This window comes from Micropterus salmoides, unplaced genomic scaffold (genome assembly GCF_014851395.1).
Source record: "Micropterus salmoides isolate LMB-PRFRI ecotype aquatic unplaced genomic scaffold, ASM1485139v1 Ms_hic_scaffold_22, whole genome shotgun sequence".
NCBI classification, from domain to species: domain Eukaryota; kingdom Metazoa; phylum Chordata; class Actinopteri; order Centrarchiformes; family Centrarchidae; genus Micropterus; species Micropterus salmoides.
The window spans coordinates 18,562,230-18,588,657 of record NW_024041373.1 but is presented as its reverse complement, the minus strand read 5'-3'; the positions used below and the strand labels follow the sequence as shown (position 1 = coordinate 18,588,657).

The window sequence follows — 26,428 nt, the reverse complement described above, 5'->3', positions numbered from 1 at the left end:
ATCACTGATTTATGACTCATAATTACATCATGACTCGCAATTTACTGTAAATCACTGCATAGTTTGGAGACCGGTTAGTTAAAACAGCAAAACATTTGTGAAGTAATCCCATATATTTCTCTCTGAATCATATTTTAGAATTTCAATAATTGAAATGTTTAACAATTGAACTACCAAACTGCTCAATCCACTAATGGCTAGCACAGTGTATACAGTTATGATTCAGTCAGACTGGAAACACAGTTGAGAAAAACCTGCTTAAAGAATATTATTCACTCTGTTGTGCATTTTATTAATTTTCAGGACTCAGATGTTGTCAGTAAATCTTCATCATATTCAGTCAAAACTCAAAATGTATAAAGAAAAATAAAGTTCCTCATGAGATTACTGATTTTATGACCACGTAGTCCCATAACTTCCATCAAACTTGTGAAATAATCTGTGGCAATAAAAGTAAAAAGTATTACCAGAATTCTTATACACATTCAAATGAATGGATATCTCAACTCAGATCTTACAGAAATATTACATAATAATTTGTAAATTATTTGTCCTACCTCTTGAATGTATTTATTTGGCAGCAGTCAATTCCCCCTAAACGTAGATCCAATCACTCCATTAACTCAATGTAGCCTCCACAAGAGGTCAGCAGAAACACCCCAGGTACAATAAATGATTTGTCTTTATGTCTCTGGAAAGTCAATAAAAGCTACAGGGTATTATCCAATATACTGTGTAAAAAGCACATTTGTTTACCACATTTAGTTACTGTGATACACAATGCCAACAAATGTATTCCTTGTGATATTCACCAGCTTCTGCAGACTTAAAATGTGCTGCACAACCTGGGAACAAAGGAGCTTTAACACAACTGCCCTCGAGTGTTCCTTGGGAGCTCATATTTCTGACTCATGAGTCACCCATTGCAAATGCCACTTGCTGTGCACAAGTATTTCATGGTAACACTGATGTGATCTACACATTAGCTGTGATTCAGTAGCAGAATGCAGACATGCATGCAAATTGTGTATGATGCATGTAATTTAATAAAACATTTTTTAAATAGTTTAACAAAGCAAAAACATAATATAAATATTTTGTATGCCTTCCAACAATGACAGACTTGCAACTAAGGCTAATATTACATTTTACATCGTTTCCTTTAATTGTCAACATAAGAATAACAACATTATTTTACTGCTTGCTCATCCTATTTACAACTTCCTGTGAGCACATGAAGGCAGCATGACAGGTTCATGATTTCCAGCAGGTGGCTCTACTTACATTTACTGTATGGTCTAAAAGTAGTAAAACCTTTGGCCAGCTTTTCTTACTTTACTGCAAAGGTTCACTTTGTGATGTACTTACCTAAAGTACTTTGAACTGCCTCGTGTATCTTACAAAAATAATTAATTTAAATAATCGACCTACTACGGATCTCCCAGCCGACTAAGACTAATTGAAAGATGTTGTTTGTCAAAAAACAGCAGATATGCATGTTTGCAACATCGTGTGACATGGAAAAACAAAAGTTTTATAAGGTCGATGTGAACTCCTAATGTAAACCTCCAAAGCAACACCACAGGGTTAGCCTACATCATCGCCTTTCTTAATATACTGAACGTCACATGCTAAAATGTCAACCGTGAAAAAACAAGAACAAACTGATTTTTTTACGCACAGGCCTGCCCTTTAACGTCCAGTGATGCAGGAATGTGAGGGATGCTGAGTGTCCACCTGATACACTGCTTTGCGCCCGGGGGAGGGTCTCCAGTCTCCAGTCTGGCTGCCATAACACGGCTAAGCTCAGGCAGGCAGGCAGGGGGAAGCGCATCCTCAGAGATCTGCAGGAAACATGATCATCAGGGGAGCATAATTCTTCGGCTGCGGTCAGATGATTCGACAACTTCGTGGGTTTTGCGTTATTCTCCAAAGGACATAACAGCAAAGCCATCTAGACGTCGGGTCCGTGCAGGAAAGTGACAAGCCGACATCATCAGCCCGCTGCGCCGTGTGAGGCGAGGTCACCGCAGAGTACCACGGTAAGATGCCAAAAAAAACAGCACCGATCAGCCGTGCTGCCTCTCCATCTGCGTGTTTATGCGTAAACACCGACTGTTTTCTGTCGGTTATTTACCCAGGCACTCAGTGTAGCTTTAATGCACTACGCTCCATGCCATCTCTCTTACAATTCGACCAGACTGCGTTTCGCTAAAAGCATAAAATGTTTTTGCAACCACAAATATCTAGGGAGAGGGAAACGAATGCAGATCGTGGGTTTTGCATTTTTCTATTCAGTCTACGCTGCCATTCCTCAACATAGGCAACATGGGCTACACTAAATATGGGTTAGTGGAGCAAATCCATACGCCCTGCGACCACCAGGATGCCCCCTGTGATTTCTCTTTTCTTCTGACAGTACTTGTTTTTGCATTAATTGTAAGAGTGGTCAGAGAAAATAATGATTTCATATTAATATTCCGTTCAGATTTTATGGCGAAGGGGCGAATTGGGTATGCAGCATCTAGACAGAAAACGCAAGGGTAGGCTACATGTGGGCTAGTTCGCAGGCCTGTACGCCGCATACTCAACCATCACACTGGATGCTGTAGCTTAATATGGGCTGTTTTCTGATATCACCTGAGAGAGTAACGATGTGTCATTTTATTTTGATGCAAGGCCATATTCAGATCTAGCTTTTGGTTTCAAAATAGAATAGGCTAAACATCCTCAAACACACATGCCTTCAACACATTTCCACATGTTTGTATACACATGACAAATACTGACCCATATAGGAACACAAAAGCAATAGACAGGATGTAAAGCACTTTCATATTCATAGCTGCAATCGATTAGTACAGCCTCTCATCTTGGTATGATAATGATGCGACAATGAGATGATACTTATTTTTGCAGTATGGGAAAAGGATGGAAATTATGAATGTCCCTCATTCACCATAACCTCATTCACAGTCATTTAGCTTTGAGTTCCCTGCTTGATTAAGCGGCCTAATAAAAGCTGATGTTAAATTTAGAATTACCTCAGAATGTGGTCTGAATATTAGGCTACTTAACCCACATCTTTTTCACCCTGGGAATACACGAGCTATATTTAGACACATGCCAACACAAAGACTAATTTCCTGATAATGACTTTTCAGTATCCAAAGGTGAGAATGATGCTATGCTATGTATGTTAAATGCAACCAAACTGGCCTGTTTTAAACTGGTTTAGCTTAGATGTGAGCATTTGCTATTAATTGTGAGCATGGATGGGTGATCCACTTCTTTTGCTTAAAATTATGTCTATCTGTTGGAAGGATAATTCAGAGGTTGCCATAGGGGCTTTATCAGATGACTGTCATAAAACCTAATTCAGGGCTTCACTGGTGTCATCAGGTATGAGATTAGTGTTGAACACCTGGGCATGAGAGTGTGGAGGTGGAACATAGCTCCATATATATGCATGTATAATGTAGTGTGTAAGTTGTATAAGTCTTATTTCAAAACAAGCAGTCACTAGAGAGCCCTGGAGAGGTTTTGGGACACCTCTCCTTATCAGTTTTGCGCGCACTTCATGTATTATAGATTTTTTTTCACAGATTAAGTTTTTTTCTGGAGAGTTTATGCTTCATTAAGAAATATTCAACCTGAGAGAGGATTCGTACAGTGTGGGAAAGCAAATCTTTTATCCAAATTGAAACTTTGTTGTCTCGATTCCGCTCTTGTCGTGGCTGCGACAGTAAGTCGTGTGGGCTAATCATGTTCTTTTAGCCATATTTCTCATTAGGTTCCTGGGTAATTACTATTTACCATTTGCTGATCATGTTTGTCTGACTTTTGTCACTGTTGCCTTCTTTGTCTGTTGTCTGTCACCATGATTGTCCTTGAAATAAGAGGTTTGGCGGTCTGCATATGTGCACTGACCAGTGTGAGTTGTTTAGTGAAACAACCAAATGAGAGAGACCTCATAACCTCATGAAACTGCAACTATTCTTGATTGGACTGCACTCTGACTGTCTCTGCATCTGCGTCTTGATTATGACGATGATTAAGTGTGCTGAATGAAAATGACTGTATTCCTTATATATGCAACTGAATGCAGGCCAGGGATGCTCTGCTCTTTCATAATCCTCATACACCACAGCCATACATTTAAAAAACGTACTCTGCACCATCACAACCCAGTTAAAACAGTTTCTTGCTTGCATTTAACCTCCAACTGAAGTCTGCCTCTTGTTTATCATATTATCATATTTCATAAATATTCAGCAACTACTTGGAGTTAAGCTGCTTGCCGTGCTAGGTCAGTGTTTCATAAGTAAACCATCACTTGTGGTCTAACTTGCTGTGAGAAGAGGAAGTGCTCGTATTGCACTCTGTCTGATAAAGAGGGAAGAAATTGACTATTCATTTTAAGAGAGCTACTGCACTCACAGTAACACAAAGAGCTGTTTCAGTAAACACTTGTGGTGAAGGACTCAGAGAATGCAGTCACAGCAAACCAAAGCTGAACATGGCCGAAGCCACAAAATTGTTAATAATATTACATTTTTAAGTATGTAACAGTCATGATTGGACTGCTGTAGCACTGTTTGCTTGATTCACAGTTCCTACATTTTTAACCCACTTACCGGATTCTCGTAAAAAGGACAAACTAGTCACCCTTGGTTGAGTGACAGTAAAATGAGTGGCGAAGCTGTAATTGCAATGATTATTATCTCTTGTCCATGTTTTCACCTCTACTGTGTCCCAGAAGTGTCTATTTCAGAGTCCTCAAAGTTGAGGCTGGAGATTACACTGCTCACACTCTGATGGAGGCATAAAAATATTTTTCCCCTGCTATTTCCCTCGGCAATAGCCACTTATTTCAAAGCATGGGTGTTTGAGGCTCAGGCTCTGACATGCTCAGTGGACCAGTCTGTTAGGGTTCGGGATTCACTGAGTAGGAAGTTGTATGAAGCCTCAAAGTGGCAGATATTTACACATACAACAAGAGCTCTCAACACACAACAACACCATGTTTTCTTCTTGTTTTCTCAGCAAGGCAACCTTGCAGATTGAATCGAATTAGCAAACATACAGACACTCACTATAGTCTGAACTTGCATGTGTAAAATCACATTTTCCAATCAGACTGACAAAATGGTGTCTCAGCGTGCTCTCTACATAGAGCACCAAAAATGAAGGTTCCTGCACGCATCTGTGCTCTCTGAAGTAGTTTTCCCCATTATATATGATACCGTAGATTCATCATCTCAGGAAATCACGTGCAGCTCTGGGGTAGAAGCCATCAATATTGGATTTATGTGTCAGGAAGGCAGCATGTGAATAGCATGAATAGGTAGCTTTAGATTCATTAATTGGGAATGGGAATAGCACAGATATGGGCACAAATGTAAAATATTTTGACCATGCAAATCATGATTCCATTTTTAAAAAAAAGGTCTGAGTGTTGAAGAAACACAACAAAAGTTACATTTAATTCTCAACTGTGTAATTTCAAGAAATAGCTTCACTTCACAGCCATGCTTAGCTACAATACTCAATGTTGTCTGTTTGGGTATGAATTAATGATTGAACCACAGAGTGCTGGGTGATGACTGCACTCCTATAAAACTTTAATGGCTTGCATGTTTCCCCTCTTAGTCAATGGCCAGAGTGGCACAGAAAGGAAGTGCTTGTGCCTGCAGTAATTGTATGCCTTGAGCATGTCTCCTTTGCTTCTTTGGACTGAATGTGCAGAGATGAAAGGGGAACAATACTGTGTGTGAAAAGATGAAGACGGTTTCATAAAAATCTCCCAAAAGACTGATAGACTAGTGAAATATCATGTAAATAACTTATATTAATTTTAATATTTTATATATATTTTTTTATACCTATTAACATTTAGATCAGGCTTTTTAACATTAACAAAATATATTACCATTTCAAAATGCCTAGCCTAGTTCTTCGAAGTGTATTATTACTTCAGTGTAAGACGTTACCTATTTTATCTATCTTATCTTTGTTGGTAGATAAACCTTTCTTAAACTCACAGTATAACAGCTAGCAGAAAGTTCCTCTTTGGAGCTGAAATTTGTTCAGATCCAGAGAACAGTGCTATTTCTGCATGGTTACTGATGCCTAGTGAGTCACCTTTGATTGACAGATTCAGTAACGAAATTAATGTTTGTGGGCCAGGTCATAGCTCACATGAGCTATATAGTGACAGTTTTTTCTTAGAATATGTTTTAAACTTGACCTTCTTGTATCAGCGGTACACAACAATCAGTTGCACATACAGAATAAGTGCACTGGAGAGTCACTTTTCTGTTTTTCAGAGAAATTGGAACCACACGTTGCCATGTATAAGACATGTTACCATAATGGAATACTTCATCCATTTTACATGTCAATGTCAACTTATTAATGCAGAGAGTCATGCTACACAGCCTGTGAAAACAGTTTGATGTCATCTTTGGTTTAGGAGGAGCTCTCTCAAGTCTGAGAAAATAACTGAAATTACATCACTTGAAAAATCTTTGCTTGGGTGTGGAGTTAACCAGGCAGGGACTTTCTATAAAATATGCCATTGAGTTGTGGTAGTTGTATGGTTGGGGAGTAAAGTTAGGATAACTTGGCCTGTGCTGCAATCTAGATGAGCCTTTCTGTTTTGTATACTAGGTGCAATGTGGATTCAATCTATGATGTGATGTAAATCACAGACAAGCTATGGAGCAGTAAACGTAGCTAGAACATGTAATGTTAAGTTTTAATTTTGCTTATGATGCCTGCAGGATTGAACTGGCCATTTGAAGGCAAAGCCTATAAAATAGAAAGTGGAGCTTTTCAACACATTCTTCTAATTTAAGGACCAAAATCACCCCACACAAGTGTATGTAAGTATGGGTAAATTATATATTTCTTGAATCCTTGCAGTCAAGTCATTATTAAGATCTTTGAATTTTGTGCCTGTGATGTTCTTAGTTGTCACAGTGCTAAAACATCATAATTTGGAGAATAAATGTGGGGAAATAGTCTGTCATTGAGACTTTGAATAGCTCAATTCTGCTTTGTTATTGGTCAGACAGGCTGACAACTGTACTTTAATGAAAGCTATGAATGTACCCTTTAAAATTATTCTGAACATAGTTTAATTAAACATGAATAAAAGTCCATTAAATAAAAAAATAAAGAAGGATATGTACCAGTGTTAAGTCAAATAAATTGTGGTAGGTGGGTAAATTGATGACCTGACTACAGTGACAAAGCTGACACATACATGTTTTTCAGAATGTTAACTAGAGTTTTCCACTTTGAGTGAAATCCTGCCTGTCCCGTGGACTATTATGGTGTGTCTGTCACCTATTTTCAAAAACTGGCATTTGTTTCTAACAATGGAGAAAAATTATAACCTCTCCCCCAACTTTATGGAAGTGCAACACTAAACCATTGGAGTGCATTTTTAAAGCCTTATGACCAGGTTTACATTTCTCAAGTTAAAGGGGGTGCTTTTAATGGCAAAAATGTTTATATTCAAATTCCAAACACTTTGCAACATTTGGAAAACTTGAGCACAGCTTCTACAGTACGGGGGGAAAAGAGGTGTTTTCCATACCTTGTTCATTCATTTTCCTTAGCCTGAGTGGGCTAGTTCAGCTGGGTCTAGTGACTAATGCACCTCTTCTCTGCTCAGCTGCGTCACAGCAGCCAAGTGTTAACAATATAGCTTTGTGTCTCACACCTGTGGGCAGTGGGGCTCTGGGAGCGTAGGAGTGAGGGGCAAAAGGGGCATGCTTTCTGTCTCACACTCAAGCAAGGTGATAGAATAACTTCACAATAAAGTCTTTGTGTAAATAGGGAAGAATTAATTCCAACATATTTCATGTGGTGTAACGCCATTCTATGAATACTGTTTTACATTTGAAGGTGATTCTTTCAATTATATTGTTGGAAACAAATGGAAAATGTGGGAAAACTCCTCATGTGTACCACAAACACTGTTCGGGAAGACTAATTTAGGGAGAATTAGTTTTGCACGGTTGGAGATAAACAGCTTGTCCATTTGTTTGTATTGTAACTGTGGTTTCTGTAAGTTGCAAAAGAGGTTGTTACAGAGGAGAGCACTAAACAGCACACAAACATTGGGCATGTACAGTACAAATGGTTGCACATTCACACACGCTCACCCATCTGATTAAATTAAGTGCATCGTCATTCTCTCAGACATACTGTGCACAGATGCAAACTCCCACTCATTCCAGTTCTCTTTTGTTGTTTATTCATGCACTTCAGGGGTATTTCTTTCTTTGAGTCAGCCTCAGTGAGTTACAGAAAATCTGTCTCTGGTACTGCTTAATAATATAATGTGTAGAATAGCTTTTGGGTTTTATTGAACTTTTATACATTTTAACTATTGTCTTTTTCTTAATTTTACAGCTTTCCAGGTTATTGATGTCCCAGAGAGGATGTGAGTAGGAAAAAGACTGAGGGTAGAAAACCCCGATAAGTTCATCCAGGAAAGGAACTGGGACCACATGGCTGCTATGGACTGAAGGGTCAGCTGATACCAGATCACACTGGCTTGCTTGGACGTGTAAGTCTTTTATTCATACCTCTGATCACAGACCAGTCAGTTATGTTGGGGAAATCACTTTAAATTCAATCCATTAATGGGAAGGAGTCCAGTAATAATTACAGTATCTACTTTCTATATTAGACTGATAGGATTTCAAATAATTTATCCAGAGGGATTCTTTTGACTTTAACTATGCAGCAGACAGTGATCGGAGACATGTAAACAGGATTGAGAAGATGAGATAAAGATACAGTAGCATAACCAGTGTTATGTCTTTTTGGTAGGAAGTGTTGCAATGTGATGTTTTGCAAAGTGTCTCTCATATGTGAAATACAGTTTGCAAACTGCATTTGAAAATATAGCAGAATTTAGACATGTATCTCCACCAGCTCCACTCCTCTCCCCTCTCTTCTCTTCTCATCTCCTCTCTCTCATCTTTCCTCTCCTCTCTGCTGCCACACTTTACTGACATGTGTTTGTGCTCTCATTCCATCCTTTTCCTTGGCACTTGACAATGGAAGTGGTGGCTGTTTCTGGTATTCTTCTTCTCTTTTTTTGCACTGCCTTTGTTCCTCCTCTCTCTGGAAACAAGAAAAAAACATTTTATCTTTTTGTGTGTACAAGACATGCCGTCTATTCTGTGCCAAGCACAAAATGTGGATCTGTCTTTGAGGCTATATTGATCTTTGAAGAAACTGAGACAAGATTGGATACAACTATCAATTTGATATATTTTGTTATTGTTTGAGATACCCCAGTACCCCAACATTATTTAGCTTTGTTATAAATCAGATTACTATCCTATTCTTTTACGTCTCAGCAATGTTTAGAAATGAGCAACGTTGCTCCTATTGTTCCAGATTTGAAAATATTGTTCAATAAGCATTATCTTGCAAACATCAATGGTTATTTCAGTGTCAGGTAAGAGATGCTGTTGCATATCCCATTATCTACTGTGGTGAACATTCAATCAATGAACATGTAATGTAGGATTGCGGTATGGTGATGGCAATGGTGCAACATTTGGTAAGGTGTTAGTAAAGGATGGCAATGTAAGTCTGTCTGTCAGTAGGTTGGTCTACCACCAAAATTAAAAACTATTGGATGGATTGCTGTGAAATTTGGTCATATGCTCAAGGTCCCCAGAGGACGAATCTGCTGAATTTGTCTCTAGCACCATCTCAATTATTGGATGGATTTCCTCAGGATGAAATGTAACAACTCTAGTGATCCCCTGATTTTTTTTTATCTAGCTCCATCATTATTAATTTGTCAAGTACTTTGGACCAAATACCTGCAAAATTAATGACATTCCTATCAGCCCCAGATGTACTTTGTGCTTAGTGCTAATTAGCAGATGTTAGCATGCTCAGATGCTAAATTAATGGGGAACACGATAAACCTGCTTAACATCGCCATTGTGAGCATGTTAGCATGCTGACGTAAGCTTTTATCTCAAATCACTGCTGTGCCTAAGTATAGCCTCAGCGGTGGCTGTAGCCTCTTAGTCTTGTTTTATTGCACTGTGCTTAGCATCACATTAATTTGTGTAGTAAATGGAAGCGTACAGAAAATAATTTGACCCACATCCGTGTCAAACAGCATTCATTAATAGAGATAAATGACATAACAATCAACTGTTGGCTTTGTTTATGGCTAGATGTGGCTTTATATAGACCCTTCATTAACTCATAACTTTACAATATGAAACCCATATTGATGGATTAGAGAACTGTCCAGTGTACACCCACACTCATGTTCAGTGCATACAGGCACCCATAACCCTAAGCAGGATCAGCAGGTGTAGATAATGAATATACTATGAACGTAAAAAAATTTTTTTAAGCAGGTAGGTATTTAGGGTTGAGTTTGATTTTTAAATTAAATGACCCATCAACAGAGCACATACATGTATAGCATAAAAGCAACAGAATGGGTTAGTGTGGGTGCCATTTAAATAGCACCAAGTGCTAATGTAAAACATGAGTGGTTGGCAGTGTGTTCACTTTTTTGAAAAAAAACCCCAACAAACTCTAATGTAAAGATTTGAAGACTACCTATAAAAATCACCATAATAATTGCCGGCTGGGTCCCACTGGCACCTCATTGCAGCGCCTTTGAAAAGGTGTAAACATTTCATTATTGCGTTTTCCATGTTTTGTCCATATGCTTTTTGGAACAACATGAAGAGAGGCATTGCTGAGCCAGCTGTTGAGGTCCCTGGCTGTGAAGCTGAAATAGAGTGCCCACAAATACAGGGCTGCAATTTATTGTGTTGTATAAAACCAGTGCACTGTGACCACACATATACTAAAAGGACATAAAGCGGAAATGCGGTGGCAGGCTAGACACACAGAAGAAGGGACTCTGTATGAGTAGTACAATTAATTAATCCTAACCTTACATGATGTGCTTCAAATAAGACCGTAAAGTGTGAGTTCTCCTGAAGCTTCTTGCATCTTCAGACCACCAGTGTCTTTGTCCATTGTCTACAATAAAGGTTTCAGTATGCTTTTTCCAAATTCAGTGCTTAATCTCTTAAGAAATTGTACTAAAGAGCACAGAGTTAAGGTTGAATGTGTTTATGACAGAATACAGTTAATTATCTACATCTGTTTTTTGGGTTATCGCAAAGGAATGTCAGTCTTCTGGTCACATCTGTGAGGTTGAATCTGTAAGAACAGTAATTTTCAGAACAGCACAAGGAACACCTCTCACCTGGGTTAGTCACCTTTTTATGTCTGGCTGGAATATGGATAATACATCACCTTCCCCTGCACAGTTTGGTTTGAATTAATGATAAAGACGAGTGAACCGGCTGCAGGTCTGGCACGAGGAAAAGAGAACAATTTCTGTGGTTGGTGTTTCTATTTCTGATGTCTATTTTCTTCAAGTCTCGTTTTCAGGTTTTTGCGTGAGAGCGAGGGAGACGTTAAAGTCATGCAGAACAGATTCATTTCAGGGTTGAGAGTACAGTATATATTATATTTTTGAATTTCATCTTGTCTCTATTTACACGCACAAGAGCAAAACAGATAATTGTTGAATAATACATATTAAATAAATATTAACATTACCCTCAAGATTCAACCATCATGTGATACATTCTGAACGTTAGCATGCATGGATGGGATAGTTTGATTTTGCACTCCCAACTCAAGTGATGCTTTTTGATTTAATTCCCTGGGAACATTTATGTCAAGCAGATGCTGGAGGTTGGAGTCATCACGTTTTTCATTAAACAGACGGGGTCTGGAAAGAATGATGCAATAGCTGGGGGCAATGGCAATGCCAATTATACCAACACATGTTTCTGTATTTTTATTCATGTTTAAAATGGGTCTCTCTAGCAAATACTTTTTATATTAGGGTCAGACGATGTCATATGCTAATTAAGACATATAAATATAGTATAGTGTATAGTAAGTGACATGAACCATAATGTATAACGTGTCATAATGAGTCATGACAAATTTTATGAAGGTCAATGTAGATTTTTCAAAAAATGAAATATATGACCAAAAAAATAACAAATCAACATTTTTATAAGAGACAATAGTTTTGTCAGATTCGCTATGATTTTTTAGTTAAAACAAACTGTAACAACTTTAAGCCATCTAAGGCTGAACTGAAGATATAAAGCAACACAAAACATTTATTACCTTTTGTTCTGAAAAAGAAGTGAACTATGTAGTTTATAATTTCAAAATATATAGATATTATACTCATTTGGCGGACACATTCATATAAAGAGACTTAAAATAATTGCGTTCACACTCCATATTGTACAGTAAACAAACTAAAAAGTTATAAAGTTGACCACACTGTACTAGTTGCAGTACAGTGTCCTGTTCTCTCATGCAAAAAATGTCTAATGAAGCTCAGTGGAAGTTCCACCAGGAAAACTCTTTACAATTTATTCACAACTCTCTCGCTCTCTGTCTCTCACTCACTCACTCTCACTCTCACTCTGACTGTCTCTCATTCACTGTCTATCTTCCTCGCTTCTCTAATCACCTCACTATGGGTGTCCACTCTTGAGTTAAACCAACCAGATTTTGCTACGATCTCCATCAGGCAAGAAAATTAATCGACAAATATTTTGATAGTCAATTAATTGTTTTAGTTATTTTCTTAAAGCAAAAATGTGAAACATTGCTGGTTTAATCTTCCTAAATGTGAGGGATTGCTGCTTTACTTTTGATTTTGATTCATTTATGATAGTAATATTCATTTGTCACATGTCAATAAATTTTTATTAGCATACTCTTAAGTTGTGTAATCAGTTCCCTCTGTTGGTCAGACGGCCACACTGCAGTATACACTGTGTAGGACAAAATTAGATATTTCTTTTTAGCACTTCTTCTTATTCTCTTCAGTGATACATGAAAACATTCAAGATCTGAGTTATCTTTTTTTCATGTAATCGATTCACCTAAAGAGTGCATTTGACACATTTTTACATTTCATTTCTGCTCCTTAGTTTCCTGGCTGTACACTGTATATACTGTAGCTGCCAGGGGATGACGGATATGCAGTGGCCTGTGCAGCGACCCATACGCACAGCATGCCTTGCAGCATAGAGCTGTAGGATGGGTCTGTGTGAGTGAATGTGACTTACCCAGTGGGTGTAGAGTGGGGAACAGGTGCCGACACTGTCAGCTTGTTAACACTGGGGAGAGAATTGGCATCTCCAACAGAGTGCGGCACATATGCAACACATAGCCTTTGGCTCCGGGACGTCTGTGCAGGCATGCACATATGAAATGAGAAAAGGCAGTGTGTGTGTGTGTGTGTGTGTGTGTGTGTGTGTGTGTGTGTGTGTGTTCCGTGTTTTGCACACAGTTATGATTTGGGGACATTACATGGGTGTTAGGGGGAATTTGATGTTTGTCCAACGATTATTACCGTGAAAAATAGATATCAGACCGGTCATACATTAAATAAAAGGAGTTTTGTTCAGCAGGTGCCACCTTGATTATAACCCTTTGAGTTTGCAAATGTATGCGTGCATGCATGTTAACAACCTCAGTGTTGTACTGTGTATTACTGCAGACAGAGACTGTATATTGTGTAAAACACAGAGCCCGTAATTTGTTGTCCAATAATACTTTATAAGTATAGTGTTAGTGTTATATGTAAGAAATCATCTCAAAGATCAAAAATTAGGCCCCTAGATGCCCCATTTCTACAAGAACTAAATTGACACAATGAATTATTCCATCCAGTCTTGTGGCCTCTATAATGAGAAGGGGACCTGGAACAGAGGATAAATTAGGACACTCATTTATTGCTTCTCTCATTTATTCCATCAAAGCCATTTAGGCCGATTTGCCCCGTTTGCCCAATTTATTCTGTGATTTCTTACCCTCATATTTGGAGGATGGGGAGAAAAGAGGAAATGGATGTGTGAGTTTGGAGAAATTGGCTGCTACATTTTGGAGATAATAAGACACAAGGATAATGTGTCAGAATCTATTTAATTCTTGTGTAGCTGTGAGGAACTTGACATATCCCTTTTCCTTTTGGAAAAGACACTTGCGCAGCTCTGCCCCAAATAAATCACTAATAGCTTCCAGCAGTAAAAGGGAAGAGTGAGAATGTGCTTCATAATAAAATGGTGGTTCACTGTAGAGGGAGGGAAAGAGCGAGACAAAGTGATGGAGTGTGAAAAAGGGAGAAGGTGCAGTAAAAGGCAAACAACACCATCTGGTCTTTTTTTTTATAAAGCCAATAGTGTAACCTATATACATATGCTAATTTTCACATAACACTCTAAGTCTGTTTATCAATATTACTATTCCCATGAAAAGAAATGGCCATTAGACCTACTGTATTTAAAAACCACTACCACATCAAGGAACAATGTGTGTCTTATTGTCACCATTCAGGATACTTTGCCAGGCTGCACACTGCTGCACATCAAAGACAGCACAGCAAAATTAGATGGCTTCTAACAAATACTACGTTGACATCAAATCCATTGTCAAATCCAGAGGGTCCACAGGGGATATGGTTACTGTCACCTGTGGGCTAAAGCCTTGTTGCTGGTTTGATGTCTGAATATAAGGTTATCTGATATGCTGCTGCTCTTTCAAGTCCGCCTGACAGGAGACTGCAAGCAGATTTCCCATAAGGACTTTAACTGCTTAGCAGAGAGACAGACATCACTCTCAAGCCTCATCAAAGCTAAGCTCTCCTTTATGCCCTCTGTACGCTTCACCAGCCTGCAGATGCGTTTCATATTGATTTGGCGCCTTCTAGTGGAATTTTTAATAATAACAGGGTTAAATTTTTTTTACTGTTTTATAGTGACTGTTGTTTCAATTTTATTTTATCCACAGTGACAATGGTGTTGTTTCTGGTTGGGATCTCTATTGCTGTGAATAATTCATCTCATGAGAACCAAACTGCAGGTAATTGTTGCAATGACAGAAGAACAATTATGCTGCATGTGGTATGCATCAGATGTTAAAGCAAGACTAAGTTAACTAAATGTGCATGAAAGATGAATACATTTTCTGCATACAAATGAAAAGTTGAATTTATTAGCATTAAAACACCTCACATCACACCTTACCTCACTTATATACTCAGGGATTTTGCTGCCACAGTCTTACTTGGTCTTGTATGACCACGACCGTATGGTACAGTTGTTAATGTTAGAAAACTTTAGACAGATGTTGCAACTCTTGAGTCAGTTTTCTGAATTTCTGACTCTTTTCTACTTGCTTTATACACTACATTATACCATTAACCAGTAATTGTCACTTGTGGCTACAGTGGTCATCATTCAGCAAAAGTTACCACATCTAGCTTTAAATATTTAGTTCAATATTTTGGAAAATACGCTTATTCGCTGTCTTGCAAAGAATTAGATGAAAGGACTGATACAAGCTACTGCCAGGAGATAGTAAGCTGAGCTTAGTACAAAGATCAGAAACCGTGGAAACAGCTAGCCTGGCTCTGGTCAAAGGTGATAAATCTGCCTAACAGCACCTTCAACGTTTGCAAATTAAGACGCTATTTCTTGGCAACCCCCCACTTTAATTTGGTGTCTAATGTGCGGTTAATGTGTTAATGCACTTAGGAGGTGCTGGTAGACAGATTTTTGACCTATTGACAGATCCAGGCTAGCTCTTTCCTCCTGTTAGTGAAGCTAAGCTAAATACCCGCTGGCTGTAGTTTTGGACAGATGACATGTAAACAAATATGTGTATTTCCCAAACTACTCCTTTAAAAAAAAATTTTTGTTCTTTTAATTTATCTGTCTGTGTGTTCTATCCAGAAAAACCCACCCATCAGGGTGCCCATGTGCTGCCCTCGACACTGGTCATATCCCTGCTTCTCATCATTGTTGTCCTGCTGACAATCTATTGTCTGAGGTGAATAAACCAGCACACACATTCACAACTTACACTATTTGCCTGTATTTGAGTGAATCTCTGCCTTTTTTCCTCTCTCCCTGTCTTTTTTAGCATGTGTGTGAGCGTGAGAGAGCATGAGGGTCAGGGCATCAGGGTGGGGGTGGTTTGGAAACAGGCGGTGAGCGGCGGCTTATGGGTAAACAGCTGCACCTCAAGTAAGACAGCAAATAAAAACAGCTAGGTCAGGTCAGGCCACAGACACTCATTCACTGACCAACTAGCTCAGATCTCCTCTTCCTGATAACGACATGAGGAGGAACAGCTTTGCCTCTCTCAGATGGTTGATATTGGTTTTGTTGTTTGCCTACCTTATGTGCTTAATAGCTCTGCTCTAGAGATCGGGGTCAGCTCATTTTTGCTTCTTCAATACAGATATTTGCCCTTTATCTTCTCTGACGGTTTTGCTTTCTCTACCTCTCTTTCTGTCATTTCTGTAGGTTCAAAAACCACAGGAAAGCTCTAGTTACCTCGGTGGATAAAAAGATTCCAAATGGCTTCATGGAGGAACAAGGTACCATTGTGCTGCACTCAATATAACCACCAGTGCATGAAAATATAAAGCAACCTTTTACTTTGTTTTTATTTTAATTGCAGATTCATGTTCTTTATAGACTAGGAAAGTTTCACGATCTGAAGTCCAAGGTAGCTGCAAAGGTTTTGGAAGGCTCTTAGCTTTCCTAGCACGCAGGGAGCCATATAAACTTTCACTTCAAGTGAAAAATAAATAAATTAACTGAAAGGCCAAATTCTGAGTAAAGACAGTTTCATGCAGTAGCAGCAGCACCACCACCACCATGTTTATGACTCAAGAAATCATTTCTGTCATGTACCCACAAAAGTAGGAAATCTTAATGGCCATCAGGCTTGTTTTTGCAGGTGCTATGAGAGCCTGTAATGTTCTCTTTTGGGAAACATTAGCAGTCTGACCGCCATATATTCCTTTAAACACAGGAGAGCAGACAGTGGTCCTCCTCCCCAGATCTCCCTCGCCATCCAAGAGGTACTTCCCCATCCCTGTGGACTCACTGGAGGAGGAGTACCGGATACGCTCTGCAGACGACGGGAAGCTCTTCAGAGAAGAGTTCAATGTAAGCACGAGTTTGTGTGGTGTGGGCTATGCAGCACAGTCTGTATCTGACTAAGATGTTTGTCCTGAAAGCATAGAACAAGTACAGAAAATAGTAATAAAATGTTAGAGTAGTAGGCTGTGTATTGTGTGGATTTATTTTTATCTCATGAGGATTGGGTTCTCCTTTTATAGTCGCTGCCATGTTACTATCACCACGGGTCCTTTGAGGAGGCGAGCCGAGAGCACAACAGAGAGAAAAACAGATACCCAAACATTTTACCATGTGAGTGAGGATCTATATTCTGCAGCAGACAATATTAATTTAACCTTTAGATGTGGAGTTTTATTGATTGCTAAATCATAAGGAAAGGTGATGTACGCTGAAATGAAAAATAAGAACCAACTTTATTTACAGGCTGTTGGTGTTTTTTTTCTTCTCTCTTCCACAGATGATCATTCAAGAGTGATGTTAAGTCATCTTGATGGACATCTGTGTTCAGACTACATAAATGCATCCTACATAGATGTAAGTCTTATGCTTTTAATGCGGATGATTGAGCCTTTGACCAATTATCATTAGTACTATGTTGTTTTTTTTAAAACAGGGTTATAAAGAGAAGAGCAAATTCATTGCAGCTCAAGGTAAATGTACTTTTTAGCTTGGTTTAGTATTTGAAGTAAGTTTATGACCACATGCACCACTTTTTAATCTTTTTCTTAATTCTGCTTCAGGACCAAAGCTTGAGACTGTAGCTGACTTCTGGCGGATGATTTGGGAACAGAAAACGTCAACTATAGTAATGCTGACAAATCTGAAGGAAAGGAAGGAGGTTTGTCTTTGCCCGAACCCTCTAAGAGAGTGTTCTCCCTCTCCACTGCATTCCTGTAATGCTACAGTACGTCTTATGGTGTTGTAGGGCGTGTTATGGAATGAACTTATATAATCTATATGGCTCCAATGCACCGTTAAGGAGACGCTTTTGTATTCTCATGACCCAAAGTCATGGGCATAATTTATTTGACCCCTTTCCCAACTGAGAATCTATACAGAGTGTCACCCAGCAGATTACTTAGCATCACATTAAATTTAGCCTCAAAGGGATGATCAATTGAGAGCTCAACAGCAGGTTTGATAGGGCAGAATAGAGGCATTGGGGATCAATGACGGAATAATTGTTGATAAGATCCTAAGAGGCTTCATGATAATTAGTCTGAGAATCAAGTTAATGAGTTGAAACGTCATTGTGAAGCTCGTATTGACTGACAGAGTTGCGCAAAGTCCCTGTGATTGCCTTTGAATTGGACTGTGAAATACACACGTCAGATACACTTTTCTACAATTTGATATGCAAGCTACAATGATAATATTTTTGTGTGTTCTTTATAGACATAAATGGGTCTTCAATTTCAAGAAGAATAACCTTTTGTTGTGATTCTCTTACCAGGACAAATGTTTTCAGTATTGGCCAGAAAAAGGCTGCTGGATGTACGGAAATGTCAGGGTGGCAATGGAGGACTTCACGGTACTGGTGGACTACACCATTAGAAAATTTTGTGTTCAATATGTAAGTAAAAAATGTGGCTTTACATCTCAGAATATTAATGGTGTTAATAAGGGATGCAATGTTTAAGCTTTATCTTTTGGCACAGCATAGAGCTTGGCCTACCTCCCAGCACATTAATTAAAACTAAATTAAAATATTATTGTGCAGTAGGAACAATGAAACACAAATCCAAAAGATACAAAAAGATTAAGGTGAAGGTTGCTTTTTATTTAGACATACTCATGTTCGGAAAATAATAGTGTACCTTTTCGCTATTGTTCTTAATATACTTTTTAATTGCTATTCTATAACCATAATAGCTAGATTCTTATTAAAAATTAAGCAGGAAATAAAGCCGCATTAAGATGGTGTATAAAAAAATCTTCCCCATGGGGAAATTAGAACATTTCAGTAACAGTAATTGGATACAAAATATAATAAATAAATGAAAACTAGTATGGAAACACATTAAAGAATATTGAACAAATGTAATAAACACAACATACGTTTATTAATCTGTAGGTGTATTTAACATGTAGTAATCACTGTACAAATGTGCTCTTCTTTAAAACTCATCCTTAGATGTTCATACACATACACGTAACTGAATTTAATTTCTTGTGTCTTTGACTGCCAAGGTTGGGTGCCATCTCAGTACACTGCGAAGCCTTCAGTTTGCAAAATTCACTTTGTTCTCTCTCCATTTGAAGCCAGAGAAGTGCAGATATCCTCTCTGACTCTGTGAAAACTGTGACTGTGCTGTAGCGCTGCAGTACAAGCTGACAGACCGGGTGCTTTAACATTCAGCTCTCTGAACACAGAGCAACCAAGCGTTCATGAGAATGAAATGACGTCCCCTTGAGAGGGCACTCATGAGATATGAGAGTGAGGCAGAGGCAAACCGGTACACATGTTTAATAATTATATTCTGTCACAAATAGCAAAATGACAGTAGGTTTTTCCAGTAGGTAACATTTTGTAGTTGACTAGCTCCCTACAAAAGATCCAGTCGGTTGACTGACACTACACAGTGATAATTATTAATGCCCAAGTATAGACTTTGTGTATCTGTGCTTCACAGCAGGGCAGTGATGGTCCCCGAGCTACCCGGCTGGTCACCCAGCTCCACTTCACCAGCTGGCCAGACTTCGGAGTGCCATTCTCACCCATCGGCATGCTGAAATTCCTCAAGAAGGTCAAGGCTGTCAATCCATCATATGCTGGACCCATTGTTGTGCACTGCAGGTAAAATGTGTAGCATGAAGGAAGCCAGCAACTAAGAACAGGCACATAAATTGAGTAAGAGTTGATTCAATTCATTATTAAGGAGGAGAAATCACATTACAAACGATGAATATGAAAAAACAAAAACTTGTTTTCATGGAATAAAATTTTGATAATGTTATGTTTAATAATATTAGAGGTTAACTTCATTGTAGGCCCAATGGATGAAAACTAAAGTGAAGCTCATTGTAGATGAATAAAAGCATCAGTACATATGGTGTGTGCATATGCTCGTTCGCCAATCAGTGTAAAGCCTCACCAAAGAAATGTGCAGACGATTGTAGCAACTGCTGCAACAGGTGCTCGGGGAGAGGGACTGTTGTTCTTGAATGGGACCCATTGAAGAGGCTTCAACACCCTGCTGTGGAATCCCAGCTCTCTGCTCCCAGAGGTGCCGTCTGCTGAAATGAACCTTGTAAATCTGTTAGGAGTGTGTTTGGGCTTCAGAGGTGAAGCACTTTTACACATGCTTGGGGCTGTCTACAATTGACATCTGTGTTAAGAATACCGGGATACTATGGCAATACATAACAAGATTGCAAAAACATTTATATCATTATGTATTATTATATATTATTATATCATATCCGTTATTCTGTATTGTGAGAGAAAAACGATGATACGCTTCTGTTGCTGTGGTTGTATTTGTACCTTATAGAGACAAGATTGTATAAAGTTCTTATCTGACACATTTTGTTTCCTAGCTTCCCTTGGTTGTTTGTTACAGAGAAGACCTTGTGCCTTCCTCTTGTTTGTGTTTCCACAGTGCCGGGGTGGGGAGGACTGGGACGTTCATTGTCATTGACAGCATGATCGACATGATGCACATGGAACAGAGGGTGGATGTCTTTGGCTTTGTGAGCAGAATACGAGAACAGCGCTGTCAACTCATCCAGACAGATGTAAGTGGTGACCCTCTCCGACCTGTTGTAGCTTGGACTGACAGCTCTGGTCATGGCATAAACAAGCAAGGACACGGAAAACAACCATGTCTGTGATGCGAAAAATACTGGGAAATAGTTTGGCAAACTAAAGCAACTACTCCTAGCTCTTCGTCTCCTTGATTTCCTCTGTCTTCCTCCTCAGATGCAGTACTCCTTCATCTACCAGGCTCTGTTGGAGTACTATCTGTATGGAGACACGGAGCTAGATGTGTGTTCTCTGGAGGGCCATCTGCAGAGGCTTCACAACACCAGGGCTCCCCACGACAGGCTGGGCCTGGAGGAGGAGTTCAGGGTAGGAAGAAAGAAGCTCACTCTTAAACATTTCAGTCAGTAATGAATCGTCCCCATCACCCTGCACCCTGCATCGCTATATTTTCATGGAAAACTTGCCCAGGGTGCCACTCCTGGCAGTAGTAACATAAATAACAATGCTTTGAATCAACTAAAACTTTATAAGGCACCACCATCTGCCACACAGAATTCACTGTAGCTTGGTGAAAATGTCTAATTTTTTTTCTGCAGAGTCCTACACTCTTCCCTACACACTGAACAGAATTATTCCCTATGGCCTCTTCTTCTTCTTCTTATCTTCTTCTCTACTGATAAGAAATGTTTTTGCCTACTATATATGTTTTTAGTTTTTGCATTTAAAAAGAAAAGTCTGTCTGAGCACCCCCAGCTTTTAAAAATCACCATGTTTATCAGTATTGTACCACCCAGCACTTATTAAAACAAACTTTTTAACTACGTCAATCCACCCGTGTTCCTTCCCTTCAGAAGCTGACCAACGTTCGCATAATGAAGGAGAACATGAGAACTGGGAACCTTCCTGCCAACATGAAGAAGAACCGTGTGCTTCAGATCATTCCGTGTAAGGACTGCTCTGATACCCCAAACACTTTCATAATACATCATAATCCAAGTAACATCAAAGTATCACACTGCTGGTTATTTTATAGATGCCATATACAGATATCTGGCTAATCAGTTCATGTCTGTGTGATCAATGACATTTTTACAGTGAAAACTGATATAGGCTCTGGCGGGTTTGGCCTTAATAACACAGCTAAAGTTTTAGATTCCCCCCCCCCCTCTTCAGCCTCCTTAAACTTTTATTTTTATTAGGAATCACTTGTGGAAAGTTTCATTTTCCTTTTTTCTTTTGCAGATGATTTCAACCGAGTAATACTCTCAGTGAAAAGAGGACAGGAGTTCACTGACTACATCAATGCCTCCTTTATTGATGTAAGCACTCCCTCATGACCTGGTGTATAGATTTCCCATAGAAGTATATATAAAGCTCATTGTTTCCTTTACAAACAATGCAAAATATTATGTTTGCTGCACTCTAAAGTGTTGTTTACCGGATGATCTGCCCTCCAGGGCTACAGGCAGAAGGACTATTTTATCGCAACCCAGGGCCCCCTGTCTCACACAGTGGAGGACTTCTGGAGGATGGTGTGGGAGTGGAGGTGTCATTCAATCGTTATGCTCACCGAACTCAAAGAGAGGGAGCAGGTACAGTATGGTGCTCTTGCAAAAGTACAGGCTGAGGAGTGGAGTTTCACATTTAAACAATCTTTTTTTATACTGTTATTTCATTGTCTTATTTATATATTATAGACAGTCAGTATATGTATTTAATCATGTTGATGTTGTTTTTGCAGTGCACACTGGGAATTTAAGGTCAAAATAGGATATAAATCAGTCAAATGTAACCTAATTGTATTTCCATCTGACCTTTCTGACCAGGAAAAGTGTTTCCAGTATTGGCCATCAGAGGGCAGTGTAACATTTGGAGATTACACTGTGGAGCTAACTGGAGACACGCTGTGTGAAACCTTCACTCTCAAAGACATGGTGCTAACTTACAGACCAGTGCGTAATGTTTTATTATAAGATTTAAAAGCAGTCAAATAGGAATTTTCCATTAACACATTTTCCTCCCTGATTTCTGTGTGCTGTCTTTACAGATTAAGCAGTTTAAAGTTAACATGACATTTCATTATATCTACCAATTTGTAGCTACATGAAAATAACAGAGTAAGCTCTCCATCTCACCAGGAAAAGCAGTCACAACATGTCCGGCTCTTCCACTTCCACGGATGGCCTGAGATCGGAATCCCAGCCGAGGGAAGAGGGATGATTGACATTATTGCCGCTGTGCAGAGGCAGCAGCAGCAGTCTGGAAACCGTCCCATAATTGTGCACTGCAGGTAAGGACCTTCAGTTTGACAATTCCGCATCATGATGTGCATCTTCAGATGAAAATGATATATGGTATAATGTCTTTGTCTACTCATGGTTATAACAAAACCCCTTGAATCTTCACAGTGCTTCTATTACCTGTCCACCTGAATCTCTTAGAATGATATTTAAAGGAATTTCAATTTTTACGAATACATTTTTCTTTCCTGCAAATGTCTGCAACAATAAATTCTACATTTTGCCTCAGTAGACCTGGTGTTCTGTGCCTAAACCACTTATGTGATCCCTTATAAAGACTTAGCTGTGAAAGCTTTGATCAGAACCTAGCTTCAGGTGAAGTGATTCTAAAGCAGCATGCCCCTGTGGGATTGATCCAATCCACTGATTCACAGTCAATTAAAACCTCTCAAAGTGAAATCTCCTCTGACTCCCACTATGATTAATCTGATAAGATGAGCTAACGACAGGAAATGGTGTCATCACTCTCTTCTATTCCTTCATCACCACTTGTCTAAGAAGGGCTTTTTAAAGCTTTTTCTCTGCCCCTGGGAAATGGGGCTAACCCGTTGCAATCCCCAACGTCTCTCTACACTTCTCTTCCGAATCGCACATCACTCTCGCACTGGCTTCCCGTCTCTCCCTCCGTCTTTCTCTCTCCATCCCACCATCATTGTAAACATTGACTCAGTCAAACACTGAGCTTCCAAACTGATTAGTGTTAGCGTTTGGATTAGCCCCTCTTTAAGTGAGGATGATTATTAGCACTATTACACAAAGGTCACCTTTTCTCTTGCAAACTTCTTTCCTTTAAATGGAAAAAGGATGTGCTGCTAAGACTACAAGAGTTTCATTGCAGCATGATCATTGAGGAATGTCAGAATAGTTAGAATTTCACATTTCTTGTTCGACTTTTTTTCTAAAATATCTGTAGTTCTTCCACAACTGGAGTTCTGCAACAAATCTCACCACTATCGAAGGCCGTCCGGTGTGTGCATTATGTGATGTGGTTGTTGATAGTTTTGTCCTTCATGTTTCAGTGCTGGTGCGGGTCGGACCGGTACCTTCATTGCCCTCAGTAACATTCTGGAGAGGGTGAAAGCTGAAGGCCTCCTGGATGTTTTTCAGACAGTCAAGAGTTTACGCATGCAGAGACCACACATGGTTCAGACTATGGTAGGTGGAGAATGAGATAATATCAAACCTGCTGTGCAGAAACTGTCAGCTTATTCACATTTGTGTGGTTTTCTGCACATATATGCACAGTGAAACTTTTCCTTTTCCTTCCAGGAGCAGTACGACTTCTGCTACAGAGTGGTTCAGGATTTTGTTGACATCTTCTCAGACTACGCCAATTTTAAATAAAGAAAAATACTGTTCTGTATATGTCTGTCAAATAACATATGCATTTTTTTCCTGAATGTTATTTTCTAAAGCAACCTCTTTTTACATTTTGCACTTACAGATAGAAAAAAATGTTGCAACATACTGTAATATAATTGAAAACATCTGTGCTCCACGAGAGTCTGTCTTTTTCAGGAGTGCGTGATTTTCGAGTATTCCAATGTAAAATATAGAAATTATAGTGGTTTACATTAACGGCTGGTTGGGTTCTTGATGTAAAAAATAAATAAATAAAAGTAAGTCTTAATTAAAGTTTTATGTTGCGTAAGTCAAACATTGTGAGGGTCAATAACGTGTTTAAGAGGAAATATTCAAAAACTATATTCCAACTATATATATATATATATATATATATATATATATATATATATATATATATATATATATATATATATATATATATATATATATATATTATATATATATATATATATATATATATATATATATATAAATAAAGTGTGTGTGTGTGTGCGCGTGTGTGTAGGATGAATTTTGTGAAATGCATCACTATTGTGTTGTACAGTAAATGCATTATTCTTTTATTTCTGCTTTATTTTGTTACCAACCACAATGCCTTTGGTTTACATTAGTCTTGTATTTTATGTAGCCCACTCAACATGTTTGATTGCTATGAGAAGAATAAATTGTGTGTTTTGATAAGTAGGGAAAAATGATTAATGCTTTTGCTAAAATAATGTCCTATCTGACACCTGCGAATACTATTTATGATCTGCTTTTAAATCAAACAAAAACATAAAATTCTGTTAGACGCTGCAAATTACCTCACTTCTGTCTGTGAATAACTTAACAGCTGCTGCCTGTTGCAATTTTATTCAGCTTAACCAACTTTCTTTTGTTGCCTGTGGCAATATTACTTAGTGGATTGGCGCCTGACGCTGCAAAATGCAATTAGCCCACATTGGAACAGGCAGAAAATAAAGTTATTATTACATGAATTCAAATGTGTCATTCTTACAAATGTTTTGCAGCCAAGCATCACATTTTGTTTTAAAAAACATTTTGATACACATTAATAAGCCAACTTTACACTTGCATGTTTGCATAAAGCAGTGCCATATTGATTAGAAAGACAGTTCTAATCTTGAAACACTTGTCACCAAGTGACAACATTTTAATACAGAGAAGCCAGATGTTTATGTTTAATTTAATAAAATAGACACATTTTTTAAAGGTGTTTTGATTTTGAATGGTGGTCTCCTGTATGGATCGTCAATTCATTGTTTGTAACACTTCTCAGAATATTATATAATTGTTATATAAGGAAAACAAATGTAACATACTTTTAGTATTTAAAATAAGTGTGTAAGAAATCGATAAGAAAAACACTGCAGAAGTGTGTGTGTTTTAATGAAAGAGTTGATAAGCAATGCAGTTAAACTTTGTTCATCCCCTGGAACTGAGATGAAACGTCTAGAACAGTGAAAAGCATTGATATCAAGAACCAGTGCTCAGCCAAAATATGAAATATGCATCCACAGGCATTTTGACATATTTTGACTATGATAGTTAGTCTTAGTTTCATATTTGAACAAGGAAACCCCAACATTGCTACAAAGTCAAAAGCATATATTTTTGCAAGGCTTCATACTTCTTTGTAGGAATTTGGAAGTCTTAACTTTGGGTAAAGAACTTTCTACTGAGTTTGTAGAGGGGTAAGATGGGTTTATAAATGCCTGATTACTGATCATTTTGTTTTTGTTAGTGTACATAAATTCATGTGGCCATTACTCATTAAGGTTACGTTAAGGTTACTGCATTGTTGACATGAGTTGTAATGCTGAAGGAAGAAGAAATGGGGTAACAGTGAGGCCTTGCCGCATGATGTGACATAAATGCAAAAGCATCTTGTTTCAATGATGTTTCTGCCTTTTGAATCTGTATGGATTTTAACTACTATTTGTTTGCTAAAAGCTGATTCCAATAAATTCTAGATGGAGAGAAATGTCAGATTTCTTTTTAAT

General features: G+C 38.5%; 1 protein-coding gene and 1 long non-coding RNA gene across 4 annotated transcripts; one reads left to right on the top strand and one right to left on the bottom strand.

The window, feature by feature from the left end:
- Nucleotides 1-275: 275 nt before the first annotated feature.
- LOC119917554 lies at nucleotides 276-1,698 on the bottom strand. The gene is made up of 2 exons (XR_005447298.1): nucleotides 558-1,698; nucleotides 276-439 (listed from the first exon to the last, which is right to left on the bottom strand). It is a non-coding gene; the product is annotated as an uncharacterized LOC119917554 (long non-coding RNA).
- A 125-nt stretch (nucleotides 1,699-1,823) lies between these two features.
- LOC119917552 (receptor-type tyrosine-protein phosphatase epsilon-like) lies at nucleotides 1,824-24,695 on the top strand. Of its 3 annotated transcripts, none has more exons than XM_038737923.1 (21): nucleotides 1,824-2,042; nucleotides 8,428-8,584; nucleotides 14,911-14,982; nucleotides 15,855-15,951; nucleotides 16,431-16,504; nucleotides 16,945-17,081; nucleotides 17,255-17,345; nucleotides 17,512-17,588; nucleotides 17,668-17,704; nucleotides 17,795-17,892; nucleotides 18,508-18,627; nucleotides 19,688-19,851; nucleotides 20,657-20,792; nucleotides 20,977-21,126; nucleotides 21,612-21,705; nucleotides 22,003-22,079; nucleotides 22,218-22,352; nucleotides 22,587-22,712; nucleotides 22,899-23,050; nucleotides 24,080-24,215; nucleotides 24,330-24,695. In XM_038737923.1, the coding sequence occupies exons 3-21, from the start codon at nucleotides 14,916-14,918 to the stop codon at nucleotides 24,402-24,404; spliced, it is 2,043 nt and encodes a 680-aa protein (XP_038593851.1). In that variant the 5' UTR covers nucleotides 1,824-2,042; nucleotides 8,428-8,584; nucleotides 14,911-14,915; the 3' UTR covers nucleotides 24,405-24,695. The 3 variants fall into 3 exon arrangements, with proteins under 3 accessions (XP_038593851.1, XP_038593853.1, XP_038593852.1); XM_038737925.1 differs by lacking the exon at nucleotides 1,824-2,042 and adding an exon at nucleotides 8,217-8,311; XM_038737924.1 differs by lacking the exon at nucleotides 1,824-2,042 and adding an exon at nucleotides 8,225-8,336.
- The last annotated feature ends 1,733 nt before the right edge of the window (nucleotides 24,696-26,428 follow it).